This window comes from Mobula hypostoma, chromosome 1, assembly GCF_963921235.1.
Source record: "Mobula hypostoma chromosome 1, sMobHyp1.1, whole genome shotgun sequence".
In the NCBI taxonomy this organism is placed as follows: domain Eukaryota; kingdom Metazoa; phylum Chordata; class Chondrichthyes; order Myliobatiformes; family Myliobatidae; genus Mobula; species Mobula hypostoma.
In genome coordinates, this window is record NC_086097.1 from 218,018,785 (window position 1) to 218,040,967 (window position 22,183).

General features: G+C 42.8%; 1 protein-coding gene across 7 annotated transcripts in view; it reads left to right on the forward strand.

Annotated features, from left to right (window-relative positions):
- Positions 1 to 22,183, forward strand: part of LOC134355019 (centrosome and spindle pole-associated protein 1) — a 187,202-nt gene that overhangs the window by 112,305 nt on the left and 52,714 nt on the right. For all 7 annotated transcript variants that reach the window (XM_063064662.1, XM_063064671.1, XM_063064680.1 and 4 more), the window contains one exon: positions 19,008 to 19,154. In XM_063064662.1, the coding sequence (XP_062920732.1) occupies positions 19,008 to 19,154 (147 nt within the window). The remainder of the gene's footprint in view (positions 1 to 19,007; positions 19,155 to 22,183) is intronic.

Consider the following 22,183-nt stretch of genomic DNA (forward strand, 5'->3'; position numbering starts at 1 on the left):
GTAGTTTTATGGGTGAATAAAAAAAAGGCATTAACTTGTATTTGGGCAAAGGTGATTAAGGGCAAAGCCAGGTGGTATTGCCTTTGCATAAGGGTAATGGAAATTTATTTCTGCAATTCTCTAGTAATCCATAAACTCTTTAGACAATGTTAATTGAGAAATTGAACACAACAATCAGCATGATAGATTTTTATTTGTTAAGGATGGTAAGGTCTTGAAATGAACGTAAGAATGTAGAGCTAGGTTGCAGATTAGTAAAACCAAAACTATTACAGAACAGATACATGGGTCCACATGCTCTGCATTTGTTACTGTTACTTCCTTTTAGTTTTAAATCTCCATTACATTTGCATTTCTGAGTTCGTATTCAACTCCATAGAAAACAATTCTAACTTTTTTATTGTCCAAATATTTTGCCTCCCATCTGGTTCAGCCAATTTTATATTATTTGTCCTTCAACGTTTGCTTGTGCGTTCCTCCAAATACATTTATCAATCTCTTCCGAGGTAGCTTATTTATAAACTTTCTGAAAATCAGTGCTTTGCTAATCTTCTATACTATCTTCAGTATTCTCTTAAATTTATGCCTACAATTGAAACAAAAAACAGCAGATGCTAAAGTCTAAAACAAAAGTAGAAAATGCTGGAGCTGCTCAATGGGTTACTGAGCTGATGGGTCAAGTCAGGATTCCTTTACCCAGAACTGGAAAAGTGGAAAAAAAACATGTATTGAGGTCTGAAGGGAGATGTCGATGATAAAGTGCTGACTAAAGATGTCAAGGTAGCAAATGGTTTAAAATTTGGCATCTGGTGACAGAAAACAAAAAAAGTAATTGAGGGATAAAAAGGGTTGTATATAATTGTTAAATTCAATATGGAAATCGTGAGGATTAATATACTCAGACGAAAATTTAGGTGCTGATCCTGGAACTTGTGTTTGGAGCAATGTAGGAAATTGACAACAGAGGCATTGGATAATGAACATCAAAGGCAGTAGTTTAGGAGTGCCCTTGTGGACTGAACAGGTGTTCCATAAAGTGCACACTCAGTCTGCAGTTAGTTTTTCTGATACAGAGTTCAGCACATCATGAGCACTGAATAAAATGCTCTAAATTGGAAAAACTGCAAGTGAATTGTTGCTTAATGTTGATGGGTCCCTGGATGGTGGAAAGGAAAGGGCAGGTGTTAAATTTCTTGCAATTTTATTGAGAAAGTGAAAAAAAGGGAATGGAGATGGAAGATGGGACTGGAGATTCCACATGTCTCTTCATAAAGCTGAAGGGCAATTTGCTTCTACAATTGGAAACTGTTGTTCTGGTTAGTGTGGTGAAAGTTCAGGAAAAGTGTAACCCAAACCTTGCTATGGGCTTGGAAAAGAGAACATTGAGAGCATAAGTCTAGGAATATAGGCATTGAGTTGTGAATCTTCTCTAATCAAATCAAATTAACTTTAATCTTCATTCAACCATACATGGATACAGCTGAACAAAACAACATTCATCCAGGGCCAAGGTGCAAAGCTTACATGACACATTCAAAAGAGCGAGGGAAAAAAAGCATTGTCACGCAAAAAAAAACACTTATACAGCCCAAGACCCTGAATGACATGACTCTCAAATTGATGGGATGGTTCCTGGCACTGAAGCCTGGCCTGTCATTCCACCGATCGAACACTGGAGGGCAGCACCAACAGGGTAGATCAGCCACCAACTGAGCTCGGACACCATGTTTTACTGTCTTCAGCACCTCCTCTCCTGGAATGCAGCAGCAAGCAATCCCATGGCGTGAGTCCTGGTCCTTGCTACAACTCAGACTATGCAGCTCCCATGCCGCCTGTTATGCCACTAAACAAGGGAAACAGACCTGTGGTATCTTAAATGATCAATGTCCATTGGATAGTCTTGTGGCCGCAAGAGAACCGTCCAGGGCAATCACTCATGGTCACACCGCATGCTTCCCTCGCACACCAACTTCGATGTCTCTAATGCATTTCCTTCAAACCTAACGTAGCTCCACCAACACCTGGCTGGCTACTTCGATCAATGAACTGCTCACTGATGGTTTAGGCCTGCATTACCTAAAGTTCTTGGAGCCCAGTACAGTCCAGTGATCATAAAAAAAATACGTTTAACAAAGGAAAAAATACCTTTGGTTGACCCCCAAGAGGTCGCTGTGTCTGAACACGTCGCCATTTATCGGGAGAATTATGAAAAAAACCAAAGGCTTCTTAAAGGTACAGGTGTGGAAAGTCATTATCAGAGCAGCTACAACAGAGACAGAGAATGTAGAATAAGGTCCTTACAGAAAGCGGAGTAGGAAAATGTGCATTTACTGTGAAATAGTTAAGGTAGCCAGGAATTTTAGGAATATTGGTTGCTAAGGTATCTCCTGAGATGAGTATAGAGATTTCAGCAAAGAAAGGGAAGAGTCAGATGTGGATGAAGTGGAAGGGAGAACAACATGAAAATTGACAACAAATTAATGAATTTTTAATCCTGTACAAGGACAGGAAGCAACACCAGTACAGTTATATAAGAGAAAAAACAGATGAATGAGACTGTTCGATGTATTCAGTAAAGGTATAGGTAGAATTTACCCCATTTACATTGCTGTGGTCCACCACTGACTTGGAGAAATTAACTGGAAATGAAAGAGAAGCTGTTCAATGTAAGAACATGTTTAGCCAGCTAAAGGAAATTAGTAGAAGGGGATTTATTGGATCTTTGAGAAAGAAAGAAGGGCCATCAGATCATCTGTAAGATGGAAGCACAGAAGAATTATACATGCATTGTAGTAAAGATGAGTTAATTGGGATTAGGAAATTGGAAAAAGTTAAAGTGCCAGAAGATGTCAGAGGAATCATGGATGTGAAAAGGAACTGGACAAGGTTATCCTAGTTTCAATTTGTTTTGTTCTTGTTGCTCATAAGTCTCCAATTTCTGTTTTATTTTTAGAAGTAATTGTTACCATGATAGCTTTAATTAGTACTACATTACAAACATTCCTTCTGTTCTCGCAGCCTTCCACCTCTTCTCAACTTAAAGCATGCTGCCAGATCTGCTGAGTGCTTCTTGCATTTATTTTTATGCATATAACAAAGCTGTGCTGGCATATTTATTATGAAAAATACTTGGAATTAATGTTTTTATTTAACTTGCATAAGTCTAATGGACTAGACTTAAAAGATTCAAAGGTTCATAAAGGTTCAAAGGTTCATTTTAGTATCAACGGATGTATGCAGAATACAACCCCAAACACCCCCAACCCACCCTCGCATAAAAACTAACAGATTACCTAAACTCCCAGCTTGCCAATTGGCAATAAGAAAGAATGGGCAAGAACATGAAAAAAACATAAAACTGAAAGGGACCAATATGAACTACAGTCCTAACCATAAATCCCAGAATTTTGATAACACCTCCATTGGGAACCAGTGGCTTCTCCGATGGAAGCGACTCGAACAAGCGGGCTCTCTGACGGATGCGACTCGATGCAGCTAACTATGAGAACTGCTCACTCTCCTCCACATTTGCTTTGATGTTTCAATCTTCCTCGATGCTTTAATTGGCGAGAAATGTAGTCATTCATGGCCCCTCATCTCATCTCTGCATTTCTCCTTGTGGTTATCTGGTTTGTTGTTTGATTTGTATTTTCAGTGTTGCTTCACTGAGTGCTTATTTTTATAAATTGTTGGTTAGGCCAACATTTACCACTTGTTCTCAATTATTATTGTGAAGGTGCCAGTCAAACACCTTTATAAATTGTGGTCCGTGAGATTAAAGTCCACCAGATAGGAAGTTCCAAGATTTACCAGATCCAGCAATGATAATGGAATGATGTGCAACTTCAGAGGAGCTTGGAGACGGTGATTTGTTTTTCCATTCACCTGTTTACTTTGTGCCTCCAGGTGGCAGAGTTTATGATTTTGGGAGATGATGCCAATAACATCTTACTGAGTTGTTGTAGTGCCTATTCTACTTTTGACAGAGTAGAAGGTGTATTGAGAACAAAAAACTGGAGAAATTATTAGGTCAAGCAATATCTGTGGAAGTCAAAGGTGTCAGTCCATGTTTTGGGTTGGGATCAGGACTGAAAAAATATTGCCAGTATATAGCAGTATAGGGGGAGGGGTGAAATTGGTGTAACTAGATTGGGAGGAGATGGTGGGTAAATGTAACCAGGACAGGGTAGGCAGGGTTGTATGTCATTTTAACACTCCTTTCCACTCCCACACCAACCTGTCTGTCATGCATTGCTATGGAGAAGCCAAACATAAATTAGAAGCTCTTCCAGTGTCTGCAACCTCTTTGTCTTCTTAGAAGGTATATATGTTGATTTGGGGATGGTGGAAAAGTTTTGGGTAATAGAGAGAGGAATCATCTGCAGCAGAAAAGCCACTATCTAATCTTTTCTTTTGGATGTAGTATACAGCTGGTCGCTGGTGACTACCACCCTTGAAATTGCCGATTTTGTGAGAATTCTGGATCTTAGTATCATTCTTTCATGACAACTATTGCACTCTTTGATAATAAATGTACTTTGAACTTTGATACCAGTCTGTAATGAGTGCTGTAACCAAAGTCTGTATACAATTTTGAGATTTGTTTCCTTACAGACAGCCACAAAACAAAGAAATGTAATAGAACCCATTTTAAAAAAAGACCGTCAAAAACTCAGTGTGCAGGAAAACAAACAAACAGTGCAAGCAAATAACATTTAGAACTGAAGTTCATGAAATTTGGTCCACAGCAATGAAGCCAGTCACAGCCAATCCAGGAACCTGTTAACTGCAGGCCACAGCTTCAGTTCAGCATATAGACAAGTAAACTGTGCGGAGCAGCGAGCTAAACACCGACCCATCCCTCACTTACAGCCCCGACGCCCTGACCTATCAATCTGGCTTGAAGCTTAAATCGGCCAAACATTGGGTCATTCCTTGCTGTGAAGCCCAGACCTGTGCCACCTTCATTCAGTCTATACTTAACCTTTCCAATTTTGCCCAGTGCTTAAATTGGTCAAACCTCTGCCTGTTCCTTGCTCTTGGGCCTGGGTCCTGCCACCTTGATCTAGCCCGTACCCATCACGTCACAACCATTCTGCATCTTCAAGACTAAAGTTGACACTGCAAAAATGCCAAATTGTATAGGAGATTGCAGTGATCGGTTTTGAGAACAAGTGTGATTAGTAAAGTAGTTAATTTTCTGCTGCCAGGAAGTTGCCGCTGTACTTCACTAGTGCCATCTTAAACCGTGTATCTTCTAAACTCTTTATAACTCGTATACATAGTATGTCAATCACTTTATCAACTATATTTAGATAATGAAGTAGTTGTTATTCCAGATGTGATGCAGCACAGAAATCCCAATAAAAGATAAAGAACACAGTAATTAAATAATAATATGGAAAAACACACAATAAATATAAATATTATGATGGCTTGTATGCATTGAATGGATGTCCATAAAGTGACGGCTCGGCTGCACATAAAGTTGACTGATGGGAAATAATAAGGTATTGGTGGAGTTAGTGAGTGGAGGTGTTGATCAGCCTTGCTGCTTGGGGTAAGTAACTGTTTTTGAGTCTGGTGTGGATGCTACATGGCCTCCTTCCTGATGGGAGTGGGACATGCAGACCATGAACAGAATGTGTGGGATCATTTATGATGTTACTGGCCCTCTTCCAGCACCTTTCTGTATGTATGTCCTTGATGGGGCAGGTAGGCTGGTGCCAGTAATGCATTGGACAGTTTTGACCACCTGTTGTAAAGCCCTCCTGTCCGCTGCAGTGCGGTTTTTGGACCAAGCAGTGATGTAACCTGTTAGGATGCTCTCTACTGTGCATCTGTAGAATGACATGAGTTTGAATGTGCAAAGTATAGCTCTCTTCAGCCTCCTCAGAAAGTAGAGGCACTACTGAGTTTTCTTGACTGTGAAGGGTATGTCTGGGACCATGAGAGGTTGTGTGTGATATGCACTCCTCGCAGTTTGAAACTGCTTGCAACTTCCGCTTACATAGAAACATAAAGACATAGAAAATAGGTGCAGGAGTAGGCTATTCGACCCTTCGAGCCTGCACTGTCATTCAGTATGATCATGGCTGATCATCCAACTCAACCATGTACCAGCCTTCCCTCCATACCCCCTGCTCCCTTTAGCCTTATGTCCTTCCTTTCTATTGCGCTAATCTCATCTTTAACCAGCAACACCACCCCACCTCCTTTTCTTTCACGTCTATCCCTCCTGAATATTGAATATCCCTGAATGCTGAGCTCCCATCCTTGGTCACCTTGGAGCCATGTCTCTGTGATCCCAACTATATCATATTCATTAATAACAATCTGCACTTTTAATTCATCCACCTTGTTACAAAGGCTCCTCGCATTGACACACAAATTCTTCAGGCTTGCTTTTACAGCACTCTTAGCCCTTATACAATTATGTTGAAAAGTGGCCCTTTTTGATTTTTGCCCTGGATTTGCCGGCCTGTCACTTTTACTTTTCACCTTACTACTTTTTGCCTCTATCCTCATTTTACACCCCTCTGTCTCTCTGCACTTGTTCCCATCCCCCTGTTGTGAACGAACCTCCTCTCTCCTAGTCCCTTTAATTTGATTCCCACCCCCCAACCATTCTAGTTTAAAGTCACCTCAGTAGCCCTTGCAAATCTCCCCGCCAGGATATTGGTCCCCCTAGGATTCAAGTGTAACCCGTCCTTTTTGTATAGGTCACACCTGCACCAAAAAGGACGGGTTACACTTGAATCCTTCTGTATCAATGATGTAAAACCAGGTGTTAGTGGTATGAATTCTGAAGTTGGCAACTATCTTCTTGTCTTGTTGACGTTGAAGAAGAGGTTATTTGCCTGGCTGCTCTTTCTAGGCCCCCCCTCATCGATTTTGGCATTGAGCCCCACCCCCATCCTGTCATTTGCGAGCTTTACGATATAACTACTGGAGTGTTTGTCCAAGCAGTCACGTATGAGCAGGTGTATACAGTGATAGGCTCAGCACACAACCCTGGGGGGCAGTGGTGTTGAGAGTGATGGGGGTAGGTAGGGGTGCTTGTGCATCTTGGTTGTCTGAGTCTGCTGGTTAGGAAATTCCCCCCCAGTTGCACAGTGGTGTATTTAGACTGAGGAGTAGGAGTTTGTTCACCAAGGTTTGTAGGACAATAATGCGGAATGCTGAACTGAAATCCAGAAACAACATTCTGACATAAAATGTCAAAAACTTATTATTGTTGTAGCGTGGATGAAATTACTGGAGAGACAGTCACTGGTAGCTACAAAGCAGCTTCTTTATTTGACACAACAAGGTACAGTAGGTATCTTATGGACGGAGACACTTTCCGCAGAAAGGTCTGCTAGCTAAATGTGGGCTCAATATTTATCTGCTAAACACAAAGGCAATCACTATTTAAAAAGTTACAGACAATGCATAGACAATGCTTCCTATTGAAGCTACGTACAAAATCTCACACCATCCTTTCCTCCCGACGCCAACATGTCTGGGTTGGTATCTACAGCCTTTAGGAATGTAAGTTAAGTCTACGATACATTTATTTGGCATTTCCCGTGCTAACATAGAAGACAATTAATACGATTAATATGTATAATGTATAGGTGATACTGCCTTCGAAACTACAGTATCAGGTCAAACTACCAGAAGTATCTGGTATTCACACCTTTTAGGAAGCCATTGTGGTGGATTCAATCCACAGTCCTTTGTCAAACAATTAAAATAGAAGTCTGGTGGCCAAAGTCATTCAAGTGTCCACCCAAAAAGAAGTCCACTCTGACAGTCCCTCCTCTTGGCCCTCCTGGACAAATTAAATTTGTATCGGGAAAGGCCAATCTAGGAGGATCTGCTCAAATAGGGCAGCAAAAATGCCCTGTCTCGAATTTCCCCCCCAATTTTATGTACCTCGATATCTATCCTAGCATTACCTAATTGCTACCTACCAAATGTTAAGCAGAGAGGCTGTTCCAAGTCTTTAGAAATGCGGCTCCTTTGGTGTGCCTGCTCTTTCTCTGCAGGCTGACTGCAGCTTAATTGCATTCTTTTGCCTTCAGCCCTTTATCTTCTGGTCGCTGAAACTCTCCTTCCAGGAGCACTCACGGGCTCTCTCATCGATGTACAGGAAGGGATTGGGGTGGCCTCTACATAAATGTCTGCAAGGATCTCTCCCTGGTGGCACCCCCTTCCGAACTGTCCGGACGATCACTGGCCCAACTGCTGAAAAGGGCCCAGCTCCGCAAACTCGGGGTGACTGCTTTCAGATGCCACGTGCAGTCTGAAATGCCATCAAAGTGGTGGAACTTGCCATCTCTGCTTTAACTCAAAAATCCCTCCGCATTTATTTCCCAAATAATTTTCTATACTATGCTATAAAATTAATCATCTACCTTCAGCAACCAGCCTTCTTTACAGAGTACCATTGTCATCACACTTTAGCAGGCTATTCATGGTTTTCCAACACGTTCTCAGTGTCTTCTGCCATGCTCTCAGCGTTTTCTGCCTTTGCGTTTTCTCCGGGTATGTTTTCATCTGCTGTGGTCAGGTCTGGCATGGCTGGCTGGTGTTCCTCTCTTAAGGTTCTCTGTAATTACATGGTTACTGGGTACACTTGGTTCCCCACTCCGTCTGTGGGAGCAACAAGAGGGTGAGTTGTATGCTTTAACCTGAGTCCAGTGTTTCCACTGGCTGCCTCGCCAAGTCTGTACACAGACACACGTATCATTCGTTAAGAGTACTGTCTGTGGACCTATCCACCTGGGGGCAAACCCTGGCCTTTCTGGCAGCACCCTCACCATAACTTGGTCGCCAGGCTGTGGAAGAACTATCCCTTTTCCCTCTGGCTCTTTGTGATCAGCGATTTGCTGTTATTGTTTCGCTCGGTCATTTAATACTTTAAGTTGACAGTAACTTTTCCCCCTGCTTTTTGGCAGGGGCCCTGTGAAGTCTATCTGGATGTTTTCCCAGGGTCCCCTCGGCCGAGGCTGATTTGCCAGCTGTAGCTTTCTGCCCTTACCAGGGTTATGCTGGGCACAAATGATACAACGGTGGCAGAATTTCTCAATATCCCCGCCCATCCCTGGCCACCACCAGTCCTGCTGGAGGGTTGTGATCATGCACTCCCTTCCCTGATGCATCGCCCCATGATAAAACTTTAGTAGTATCTGTCTAGTACAGGGTGGGGCCACCGTGACTGTTTCCTCCCCGTGTGTCCAGCACCCATCTGATCCCTCCTTTGCTCTTTTTCTCCTCCATTTTTCCTTCTCTTCTGCCTCTACCTCTTCATATAATTTTACTAAACTGGCTTCTGTCGTTTCCTCCTGCACACTTGCAATTTCAATTGCCTCTTGTTCCTCTGCTGCCTTCTTCGCAGCAATGTCTGCTGTCAGAGGAACTGGGAAAACTTTATGTTCTGGAGTGGCCGCAGTCTCTCTGAGTATCCCCTGGTGTTTTTGTTTCTTTGCTATACCCTGAACAGCAGTCAGTGTGTCAGTTTGTATATGGTCCTGCTTAGGGGGTTTATACAGACCCTCCTCTATTTTAACTGGGTTTATCTTCACCTGCCCACAATCTTGCTTGTCTCTAGCCCACACTGCTAGGAACTGCTGACAAGGTAACCCATAGATATCATCCTGGCTCCAGTCTCTGATCAGGGCGGCTGCACCTATGCTAGCCGGGCTGTGTATTCTGTTGGTTGTATGCATTTACTTCCATATGACTTGTCCATATTATTTCTCCCTTTCCTGAATCTATAACTGCTCCTGCTTCCCTTAAGATGTCTATTCCAAGAATCGTGCCCTCATTGTTTGGACATACCCATATCGGGACATGGCTGGAGACAGTGTCCAAAAGGGAGGGGGGAAAACCCATAGATATCATCCAGAAATACACTGGGAGCTGCACTCCCCCGATTTCTAGTATTTGCTTCTCGCTTCTTTCTGCTTTTACTGTTTTCCCTCGGTAAGGGTAAGTCTGTTATCGATACCGATGCCCCTGTGTCCACTAACATACTGCATTGTCCCCTTAACAATGCCGTTATGTGCATCCGTGAGCCATCAGAGCTGGCCCTGGAGCCCGCTGCCACATCCTTTTCTGCCTTAAGAGGCGCTGTCACTAACTCTTTGATCTGATCGACAGTCAAACTGGTTGCTAATGGGGTGAGTGACTGGGTGTCTGCCGTGACCTTTGCCTGGGTTTTCCCCCCTCCCTTTTGGACACTGTCTCCAGCCATGTCCCGATAGGCCACAGCTGCAGCATATCAACTCCTTCACTGTTTTATACGTGGTACGGCAGTCCTTTGCCAAGTGCCCTGGCTGCCGGCAAGCAAAGCAAGCCCTCCGGGACATCACGGCAGCTGCATCCACTATACCCACTTTACGATTTCTCTTGCTTTTTCTTTGGTCTATCTCACTGGCCTACTGTTATGCCTAAATCCAAAACTTCCTGGTGGGTTGAACTCAGGCCTTCCTTCAGCAGTTTTAGGAAGACTGGGTCGTCCTTCCCTGGGCTATCCAACCTGGAATACTCCTCGTATACTCGGTATTCACTTTCTGCATAATCCATGGCTGTCTCGTCAGCTTTTTGAATCACTGCCATTATCGTTCCCCAGCTACTCTCGCCTCTCCCCAGGCGCTGCCTCATTTCCCCTTTAAAAGAGCGATATCTTTCTTCATTACTGGCACTCCCGGTAGTTGTCCATGTACCATCCCGCATCCCCTGGGCCATCCTGTCCCACATATTCCTTGGGCACTTGGCTTTCACTAACACATGTATATCTTTAGTCATAGTCATATTCATAGTAATCCTTCATTATTCCCGGGGGAAATTGGATTTCATTACAGTTGCTCCATAAATAATAAATAGTAATAGAACCATAAATAGTTGAATAGTAATATGTAAATTATGCCAGTAAATTATGAAATAAATCCAGGACCAACCTATTGGCTCAGGATGTCTGACCCTCCAAGGGAGGAGTTGTAAAGTTTGATGGCCACAGGCAGTAATGACTTCCTATGATGCTCAGTGCTGCATTTCGGTGGAATGAGTCTCTGGCTGAATGTACTCCTGTGCCCACCCAGTACATTATGTAGTGGATGGGAGACATTGACCAAGATGGCATGCAACTTAGACAGTATCCTCTTTTCAGACACCACCGTGAGAGAGTCCGGTTCCATCCCCACAACATCACTGGCATCTGGTGAATTTCAACCATTTCCTCCAGTTTGCACCAGAATTCTGAATTCCCACAGGCGACTTTAAGTGAGGGCAACTCGGACAAAATGCTCTGTTTCTCCCCGGGGCTGAAGGGCTTATGAATAGTCGTAATCAAGGTCAAGGGCTGGCTCAAATCGTCAGGGTTCTCAACCTGACGTTGCCTGACCTTGATAGGTGCCATTCTGGTAGGTTTAGCTGGGTAAAACCTCGCCCTGAGATATCTCCATGCTAATTCCCACACTACGCAAAATATAAAACTGCAGAGTATGTATTCCACAATCTGCCAATTTTGAGTACCCGAACTCATGATGCCTACTGTATTCCTCTGCATCACACTTGCACACGCATACACTAAAATGCAGCTCCCCGAACGAGTATACACGCCCCTCTGGCGTCCCAAATCGTACCGTTGGTTACCACCTTTCGCAACTGGTGGCTCCAAGTTAACCAAGTCAACATGCAAAGATTTTTCACTTACATAAATACACATGCACACGTACACACTACTTTAATATCTACCAGTTCAGCTCTCCACATTTGTGATACCTCGTGTTCCCGTGTGTCCACCGACTGAACGGATCCAAGTGTGAGTGTTATTTTCGAAAAATACTCACCAACTTAGACTGCTAGGAACGCTGGCCACACTACGGGTCACGAAGGTATCCCACTTCTGACACCAAATGTTGTAGCATGGATGAAATTACCGGAGAGACAGTCACTGGTAGATACAAAGCAGCTTCTTTATTTGACACAACAAGGTACAGTAGGCATCTTACGGACGGAGACACTTTCCGCAGAAAGGTCTGCTAGCTAAACGTGGGCTCGATATTTATATGCTAAACACAAAGGTAATTGCTACTTAAAAAGTTACAGACAATGCATAGACAATGCTTCCTATTGAAGCTACATACAAAATCTCACGCTATCCTTTCCTCCCGATGCCAACATGTTGGGTTGGTATCTACAGCCTTTAGGAATGTAAGTTAAGTCTACGATACAGTTATTTGGCATTTCCCGTCCTAATACAGAAGACAATTAATGCAATTAATATTTATAATGTATAGGTGATACTGCCTTCGAAACTACAGTATCGGGTCAAACTACCAGAAGTATCTTGTATTCACACCTTTTAGGAAGCCCATTGTGGTGGACTCAATCCACAGTCCTTTGTCAAACAGTTAAAATAGAAGTCTGGTGGCCAAAGTCATTTAAGTGTTAACAAATCATCCACCCAAAAAGAAATCCACTCTGACAATTATAATAGTCAAAAAATGTATTTTGACTATACAGAAATCCCTGCTGAAAATTGCTTTAGATGATTGCAATAAAGATTAAGACCCGAAATTTACTTGATACTGTTGCTTTTAGTAGTAGTAGTAGTCATACTTTATTGATCCCGGGGGAAATTGGTTTTCATTACAGTTGCACCATAAATAATAAATAGTAATAGAACCGTAAATAGTTAAATAGTAATATGTAAAATATGCCAGTAAATTATGAAATAAGTCCAGGACCAGGGTGTCTGACCCTCCAAGGGAGGGGTTGTAAAGTTTGATGGCCACAGGCAGGAATGACTTCCTATGGCGCTCTGTGTTGCATCTCGGTGGAATGAGTCTCTGGCTGGATGTACTCCTGTGCCCACCCAGTACATTATGTAGTGGATGGGAGACATTGACCAAGATAGCATGCAACTTAGACAGCATCCTCTTTTCAGACACCACCGTGAGAGAGTCCAGTTCCATCCCCACAACATCACTGGCCTTACGAATGAGTTTGTTGATTCTGTTGGTGTCTGCTACCCTCAGCCTGCTGCCCCAGCACACAACAGCAAACATGATAGCACTGGCCACCACAGACTCGTAGAACATCCTCAGCATTGTCCGGCAGATGTTAAAGGACCTCAGTCTCCTCAGGAAATAGAGACGGCTCTGACCCTTCTTGTAGACAGCCTCAGTGTTCTTTGACCAGTCCAGTTTATTGTCAGTTCGTATCCCCAGGTATTTGTAATCCTCCACCATGTCCACACTGACCCCCGGATGGAAACAGAGGTCACCGGTACCTTAGCTCTCCTCAGGTCTACCACCAGCTCCTTAGTCTTTTCCACATTAAGCTGCAGATAATTCTGCTCACACCATGTGACAAAGTTTCCTACCTTAGCCCTGTACTCAGCCTCATCTCCCTTGCTGATGCATCCAACTATGGCAGAGTCATCCGAAAACTTCTGAAGATGACAAGACTCTGTGCAGTAGTTGAAGTCCGAGCTGTAAATGGTGAAGAGAAAGGGAGACAAGACAGTCCCCTGTGGAGCCCCAGTGCTGTGATCACTCTGTCGGACACACAGTGTTGCAAGCACACGTACTGTTGTCTGCCAGTCAGGTAATCAAGAATCCATGATACCAGGGAAGCATCCACCTGCATCGCTGTCAGCTTCTCCCCCAGCAGAGCAGGGTGGATGGTGTTGAATGCACTGGAGAAGTCAAAATACATGACCCTCACAGTTCTCGCTGGCTTGTCCAGGTGGGCGTAGACACGGTTCGGCAGGTAGACGATGGCATCCTTAACTCGTAGTCGGGGCTGGTAGGCGAACTGGAGGGGATGTAAGTGTGGCCTGACCATAGGCCGGAGCAGCTCCAGAATAAGTCTCTCCAGGGTCTTCATGATGTGGGAGGTCAATGCCACCGGTCTGTAGCCATTGAGGCCGCTGGGGTGCGGTGTCTTCGGCACAGGGACGAGGCAGGACATCTTCCACAGTACAGGAGCCCTCCGGAGCCTCAGGCTCAGGTTGAATACATGGCAAAGTACTCCACATAGCTGAGGGGCACAGACTTTGAGCACCCTGGTACTGACACCATCCGGTCCTGCAGCCTTGCTTGGGTTGAGACGTTTCAGCTGTCTTCTCACCTGTTCAGCTGTGAAGCCCACTGTGGTGGTTTCGTGTGGGAAAGGGGTATAGTCATGAGAGCAGGGTGGGGGACAGTGACGAGGGGTAGGAGGGGAGAGTGGAATATCTGTTGGTTGGGGGCCGACAACAGATGGCTCATGTGGGGGATGGGCAGGGGCCACAGTGTCAAATCTGTTAAAGAACAGGTTAAGTTCATTGGCCCTGTCCATACTGCCTTCAGCTCCTCTGTTGCTAGTTTGCCGGAACCCTGTGATGCTCCTCATCCCCCTCCAGACCTCTCTCATGTTGTTCTGCTGGAGTTTCCACTCAAGCTTCCTCCTGTACCTGTCTTTAGCCTCCCTGATCCTGGCTTTCAGGTCCCTCTGTATTGCCCTCAGCTCCTCCCTATTTCCATCTCCAAACACCCTCTTTTTAGCGTTCAGGATGTCCTTTGTCACCCATGGCTTTTTATTTGAATAACAAGGGACAGTTCTTGTTGGAACATTGCAGTCCACACAGAGGTTGTTTTAATCAGTGATGCAATCTGTGAGCCCATCAATATCCTCTCCATGTGGCTCACAGAGTGCCTGCCAGTCTATCACCTCAAAACAACCCTGGAGCGCCTCATAAGCCTCCTCCAACCATTTTCTCACTGTCCTCGAGGTTGCAGGTTTACTCTTCACCAGCGGCAAGTAGCAGGATTTGAGATGCACCAGGTTGTGATCTGACCTTCCCAGTGGGGGGGAGGGGAGAGGAGCTGTATGCATCCTTAACGTTAGCGTACATCAAATCCAGAGCCCTCTCCCCTCTGGTTGTACAGCTAACATACTGCGTGTAGTTGGGCAGTGTTCCAGCCATGGTAACCTGGTTGAAGTCACCCGAGATGGTAATGAGGGCACTCGGATGCTGGGTTTGTAATCTGGCTATGATGGTTACCTTGTGTGCACACTTCATCAGTCTGTTAGTAAGCTTGACAACGCAGATGATCAGTTTACCAATATTTGTTCAGGTTTTCCCCTAATAAGGGGCCTGTGGTATCCGTCAGGAGGAAAAGCAAGCAAGGTTGTTATTTAAAATATCAAATTTAAGAATCCCTATATTGACAAAGCAACAACTGAAAGACACATGAAATACATATATGTATATCACTGCACAAAGCAGTACGATAAAGATTGGAATATGTAATAAAAATAAAATTAAAAAGCTACATACACAATAACGGTAAAAATATCCAATAGTCATCTGAGGGACTTTTACATGAGAAAATTATTGTTGGGAACTGGGAGGTCCTATAATTAAATACCACCAGCTTTCAATTGGGCTGTATGGTGATAATATTATTTTAATGTGCTTTTTTCCCTGATAACTTTGGGTTATTAATTTAAGGTCATACCATGACAATGAGCCCTGTGCAGATTTCAACAGTGAAGGCCACAACATTGTATCCCTGGGAGGAAATGCCAGATTTCTAAATTCATCTCTGTATGTGAGATGCCATAAGTTTTAATCAGCAATAATACTGAGCACTGATACTCTGCATTATTAGGATATTAATTTCTGTATTGTTGCTTTGTTGGGGCAGAATTTTAAGATAGCTATGACAAGCACCTAAGTGGCTTTCTCTATCCTCCTTTGCATAAATCAGTTTAATTGTGGTAGATAAAACTTATGAACTGAAAAATACTGTTGTTAATCTGGGCATTTTGCTGAAATATACATAGAGTATATTGATCATGGACAAGGATAGATCTGGTCCTAGGGTTGAGGTTCTTAACTGGAAGAAGGCCAAATTTGAAGAAACGAGAAAGGATCTAAAAAGCGTGGATTGGGACAGGTTGTTCTCTGGCATGGATGTGATCGGTAGGTGGGAAGCCTTCAAAGCAGAAATTTTGAGAGTGCAGAATTTGTATGTTCCTGTCAGGATTAAAGGCAAGGTGAATAGGAATAAGGAACCTTGGTTCTCAAGGGATATTACAACTCTGATAAAGAAGAAGAGGGAGTTGTATGACGTGTATAGGAAGCAGGGAGTAAATAAGGTGCTTGAGGGGTATAAGAAGTGCAAGAAAATACTTAAGAAAGAAATCAGGAGGGCTAAAAGAAGACATGAGGTTGCCTTGGCAGTCAAAGTGAAGGATAATCCAAAGAGCTTTTACAGGTATATTAAGAGCAAAAGGATTGTAAGGGATAAAATTGGTCCTCTTGAAGATCAGAGTGGTCGGCTATGTGCGGAACCAAAGGAAATGGGGAAGATCTTAAATAGGTTTTTTGAGTCTGTGTTTACTAATGAAACTGGCATGAAGTCTATGGAATTAAGGGAAACAAGTAGTGAGATCCTGGAAACTGTACAGATCGAAAAGGAGGAGGTGCTTGCTGTCTTGAGGAAAATAAAAGTGGATAAATCCCCAGAACCTGACAGGGTGTTCCCTCGGACCTTGAAGGAGACTAGTGTTGAAATTGCAGGGGCCCTGGCTGAAATATTTAAAATGTCGCTGTCTACAGGTGAGGTGCCGGAGGATTGGAGACTGGCTCATGTTGTTCCATTGTTTAAAAAAGGATCGAAAAGTAATGCGGGAAATTATAGGCCAGTAAGTTTAACGTCGGTAGTAGGTAAGTTATTGGAGGGAGTACTAAGAGACAGAATCTACAAGCATTTGGATAGACTGGGACTTATTAGGGAGAGTCAACATGGCTTTGTGCGTGGTAGGTCATGCTTGACCAATCTATTGGAGTTTTTCGAGGAGGTTACCAGGAAAGTGGATGAAGGGAAGGCAGTGGATATTGTCTACATGGACTTCAGTAAGGCCTTTGACAAGGTCCCACTTGGGAGGTTAGTTAGGAAAATTCAGTCGCTAGGTATACATGGAGAGGTGGTAAATTGGATTAGACATTGGCTCGATGGAAGAAGCCAGAGAGTGGTGGTAGAGAATTGCTTCTCTGAGTGGAGGCCTGTGACTAGTGGTGTGCCACAGGGATCAGTGCTGGGTCTATTATTATTTGTCATCTATATCAATGATCTGGATGATAATGTGGTAAATTGGATCAGCAAGTTTGCTGATGATACAAAGATTGGAGGTGTAGTAGACAGTGAGGAAGGTTTTCAGAGCCTGCAGAGGGACTTGGACCAGCTGGAAAAATGGGCTAAAATATAGCAGATGGAGTTTAATACTGACAAGTGTGAGGTATTGTATGTTGGAAGGACAAACCAAGGTAGAACATACAGGGTTAATGGTAAGGCACTGAGGAGTGCAGTGGAACAGAGGGATCTGGGAATACAGATACAAAATTCCCTAAAAGTGTCGTCACAGGTAGATAGGGTCGTAAAGAGAGCTTTTGGTACATTGGCCTTTATTAATCAAAGTATTGAGTATAAGAGCTGGAATGTTATGATGAGGTTGTATAAGGCATTGGTGAGGCAGAATCTGGAGTATTGTGTTCCGTTTTGGTCACCAAATTACAGGAAGGATATAAATAAGGTTGAAAGAGTGCAGAGAAGGTTTACAAGGATGTTGCCAGGACTTGAGAAACTCAGTTACAGAGAAAGGTTGAATAGGTTAGGACTTTATTCCCTGGAGCGTAGAGGAATGAGGGGAGATTTGATAGAGGTATATAAAATTATGATGGGTATAGATAGAGTGAATGCAAGCAGGCTTTTTCCACTGAGGCAAGGGGAGAAAAAAACCAGAGGACATGGGTTTAGGGTGAGGGGGGAAAAGTTTAAAGGGAACATTAGCGGGGGCTTCTTCACATAGAGAGTGGTGGGAGTATGGAATGAGCTGCCAGATGAGGTGGTAAATGCGGGTTCTTTTTTAACATTTAAGAATAAATTGGACAGATACATGGATGGGAGGTGTATGGAGGGATATGGTCCGTGTGCAGGTCAGTGGGACTAGGCAGAAAATGGTTCGGCACAGCCAAGAAGGGCCAAAAGGCCTGTTTCTGTGCTGTAGTTTCTATGGTTTAAAAGAAAACTACAAATACAGCAATCTGTTATGGCAAGTGGCATATTGAACTTTATTGCAAGGGAGCTGCAATTTAAAAAAAAGGATTTGTGTTAAGATTGTACAGAACCTTGTTGCAAATGTGTTTGGAGTACCCTGTCCAGTTTTAGAACATTTAGATAAATAAATATGGAATTAGTGCAGCATAATTTACTGAATTGATCCACGTCCCCTCGCCCTCCCCCCCCCACACGCAGCTTCGCCCTCCCCCCACACGCCGCTTCGCCCTCCCCCCACACGCCGCTTCGCCCTCCCTCCCACACGCCGCTTCGCCCTCCCCCCCACACGCCGCCTCGCCCTCCCCCCACACGCCGCCTTGCCCTCCCCCCCACACGCCGCCTTGCCCCCCCCACACGCTGCCGCGTCCTCCCCCCACTCTCCCCCTCACCCCTCCCCCTCGCCCTCCTCCCACACGCCCCCTCCCCCTCTTCCACCCCCCTCCTCCCCCTCTCTCCCCTCTTCCACCCTTCAGAAAATAAAAGAATCTCAATGAAATATTGTCAGAAAAAATCTATATACTACTCTCAATGCATTACAAATACAGGAAAAGGGGTCATCTAGGGTTGAGATTAGAAGAGATTTCTTTAAGCATAGGATTGTACTCAAGTTATAAGGAGTATGGAAATTCTGTGCTTGAATATATCCAAGGTTGAATTCAATTGGTATTTGAACTTAAAAATAATCAGGGCATATGGGGATCAGAGGTACAGGATCAATCATGATTTTACTAAGTACTATAACAGGCTTGAGTGTCTTTGTGGCCTTTTCTTTGTTTTCTCATTCTCGAAATTGTGAACCTGCACATAAAATCTGATGAAAAATATAAGAATGTCAGGGTTTTGTTTAGTACAGTAGAAAATATGGAACATTATATTGTTTTAAAATGGAAATTTAATTTCCAGCAAAGGCTTAAAAATGAAGAAATTGTGCGGTTGGCTGAAGAACGTCGAAAATTAGTGGAAAAAAAACGAAAAGAAGAAGAAGAAAAGCTGGAGGAGTTGTTCCGACAGCAAGCAGAAAGGGAACAGTCTGCAAGGGCAGATGAGAAGGTAGGTTATATGTTTGAGTTTAAAAAGTGAAGACTATCAAAAGAGAGTCTATTTGAAATATTTTCTCTTATTGGGAGTAAATTGTTAATATAATTGCCACTATTTCTTTATCAACTTACTATCAGTAAAGGGCCGAAATTAAATTGAGTATCATGGGCTGAAGGGCATGTTCCTGTGGTGCGATATTCTATTTATCAATTATTGATCCAAAAATCCAAAGATGCTGAAGTGTCTTTATAGGTTTTATCAGAGGATTTCATGTAAAATGTTTTGCAATGTAAGTTTGCAGAGTAATCCTTGATGCTCGCAGTATAATATTTGGGTATTGAATTTAAGGGCTTGATTTTGGATAAAGAGTTAAAATTTTTGAGATAAGTGATGATAGGCATGATTTAAAGCCATCTGCTCAAGCACAGATAGTTCATTGAGTGTATATAATGTTTAATCTCAGTTGGTCCCTCAACACCATCTCTGTGGTCAAGAAGGCACAGCAGCATATCCACTTCCTGAGGAGAATGAGATGAGTGACACTCTGCCCCCCCCCCCGCTCCCATTTTAACCAATTTTCCAAAAGTGCCTTGACTAGTTGCATCACCACTTGGTACAAGAATTGCAAGGCATCTGACCACAAGTGCCTACAAAAGATTGCGAGGACTGCTGAGAGGATCATCGGGGTCTCTCTTCCACCCACTAGTGATCATATTCAGGAATGCTGCATATTCAGGGCCCTTAGCATTGTCAATGATCCCTCCAATCTGTCCATTAATCTCTTTGACACCCCCTCCCCCCCCCCCCAGCAATCAGCAGGCAGGAGGTACGAGGTACCGTAGTATTATGGCAAATATTGTTAGGGTTGTAAATAGTTTCTTTGCCCAGGCCATAAGACTACTGAACTCCCTGCCACCAACCAGGTCTCATCATGTATAAATGCCAGCAGCATTATACTGTTTAATTTTTAACTTGTATATGCATCTTAGTTGTTAACTTATTTGTGATAATATTACTTTATATATTATGTTTGTGAGTTATATTTACTGTGTTGTGCACCTTGGTCTTGAAGAATATTGTTTCATTTGGCAGTATACATGTGTATAGTTGAATGACAATAAACTGAACTTGAACTTCCCCCCCCCAAAATTCCACTTGCGTGTAGGATGTAAAGTATATAGATAAAGAGAAAAGCCAGTGGAAAGGCTATATCAGGGTAAAAGAGGGCTTTTTTGACAGGGCACTGGTTTCTGATAAAGAAGATTAAGAAGAAGGATATCCTGCATTTCTGAGTGGAATTATTCTTCATTGCTTTTCAGTCCCTCTCTCCTGCATCAGTTGGTGCAGGTCTGCCTGGTTTGCTGTTCTCTCCCATTGCTCATCCAGCCAAAGGGAGATCCTCAGTAAGATGGTACTGACAAAGTACTCCAATTCTCTTTATGACCCCTACAGATGATAAATGAGTAAGAGTTGCCACATAAATTTACCTTTACATTGCCAGAATAATTTGTGAAATGTAAGTAAAATATGTATTAAAATGTACTAACCAATTTTGAGCACATTTTTGGGAGAGTTAATATCATTAATATGATGTGTCCATTTTAGTGTAGACTCATTTTGCAACTTACTGCTGTTTTTCCTGGCATCAATCACTTCACTGCAGTTAGTTTGAGCAGGTTCCTCTTCAAAATTAGAAAGTTGTAAATGTCATACAAAATCTTGTAGTAAGGAAATGTCCATCAAATCATTAAGTAAGTCAGAAATAAAAGGGAAAGATATATGACAAGAACTAGTACCAAAGATCTACACTTTTCCTCATGCTTCTGATGAGGAGGTAAACCATAACATCATCTTCAACCCTTTGGAGAGTGTTAGTGAGAAATGATGGAAATGGAGGTCCTTTCAGTGAACAAGAGGACCTTAACAAGATTCTGAAGAACACTGTATGCAGGTGATATCTTTTCTTCTCCAAAAGGCACTTATGACTGGAAATTAAATTGTCCATAAGGGTGTGAGCACTTTCCTTGAATGCTTGCTCAATTTGTCTGAAACTTGAAGTTTATCTATGACTTCTGAGACGTTGGATCTGACTTTTTAATCCTTAGACTGTTTAATTATTTTCTTTGCAGTTTACCAATTAATTATCTGCTTCTCTATATTTTAAGTAGTCCTTGTATACATGTAACAGTTTATTCTTCCTAGTGGCCACAATATGTACAGTGGCATGCTAAAGTTTGGGCACCTCTGGTTAAAATTTCTGTTACTGTGAATAGTTAAGTGAGTAGAAGATGAGCTGATCTCCAAAAGTCATAAAGTTAAAGATGAAACATTCTTTTCAACATTATAAGCAAGATTAGTATATTATTTTTGTTTTGTAGAATTTTAGAGTGGAAAAAAAGGAAAGGAGCACCATGCAAAAGTTTGGGCACCCCAAGAGGTTTGAGCTCTCAGATAACTTTTACCAAGGTCTCAGACCTTAATTAGCTTGTTAGGGCTATGGCTTGTTCACAGTCATCATTAGGAAAGGCCAGGTAATGTAAGTTTCAAAGCTTTATAAATACCCTGACTCCTCAATTTTTGCATGCCACTGTATATGCAATTTCAGTGTGTTCCCTAGTGGTTATACAAAGTATGATTCTGGAAGCTTTTGCTCGGTACCACCTTACTTGAATAAGAATTATCTCATTGGTCAACTGTTATCTACGAATCTGAATGCAATCTTTATTATCTATAAAAGAGCTGTTCCATGAGGTCAGCTCCATCTTAATCTTAGATCGTAGTTCTTTTGACTCTCCTTTCACGTATTAGATCTCTATCATTTGTTTCAATTTTTCTATGTTCTATCAGTGCTTAATAAAACGATTGTGAAGCAAACAAGTTTTGTGCTTGTTTGCCTCTTTCCTGACTTCTGAAAGAACCTTGGATTAAAGGATCAGAATCCAACAGATTCCATGAGACCTCGTGGTTGCATCATGGCCCTATATGAAAACATGAATACCTTTGCATGGAAAAGCTTACAAAAATTAGTGGATACAACTCAG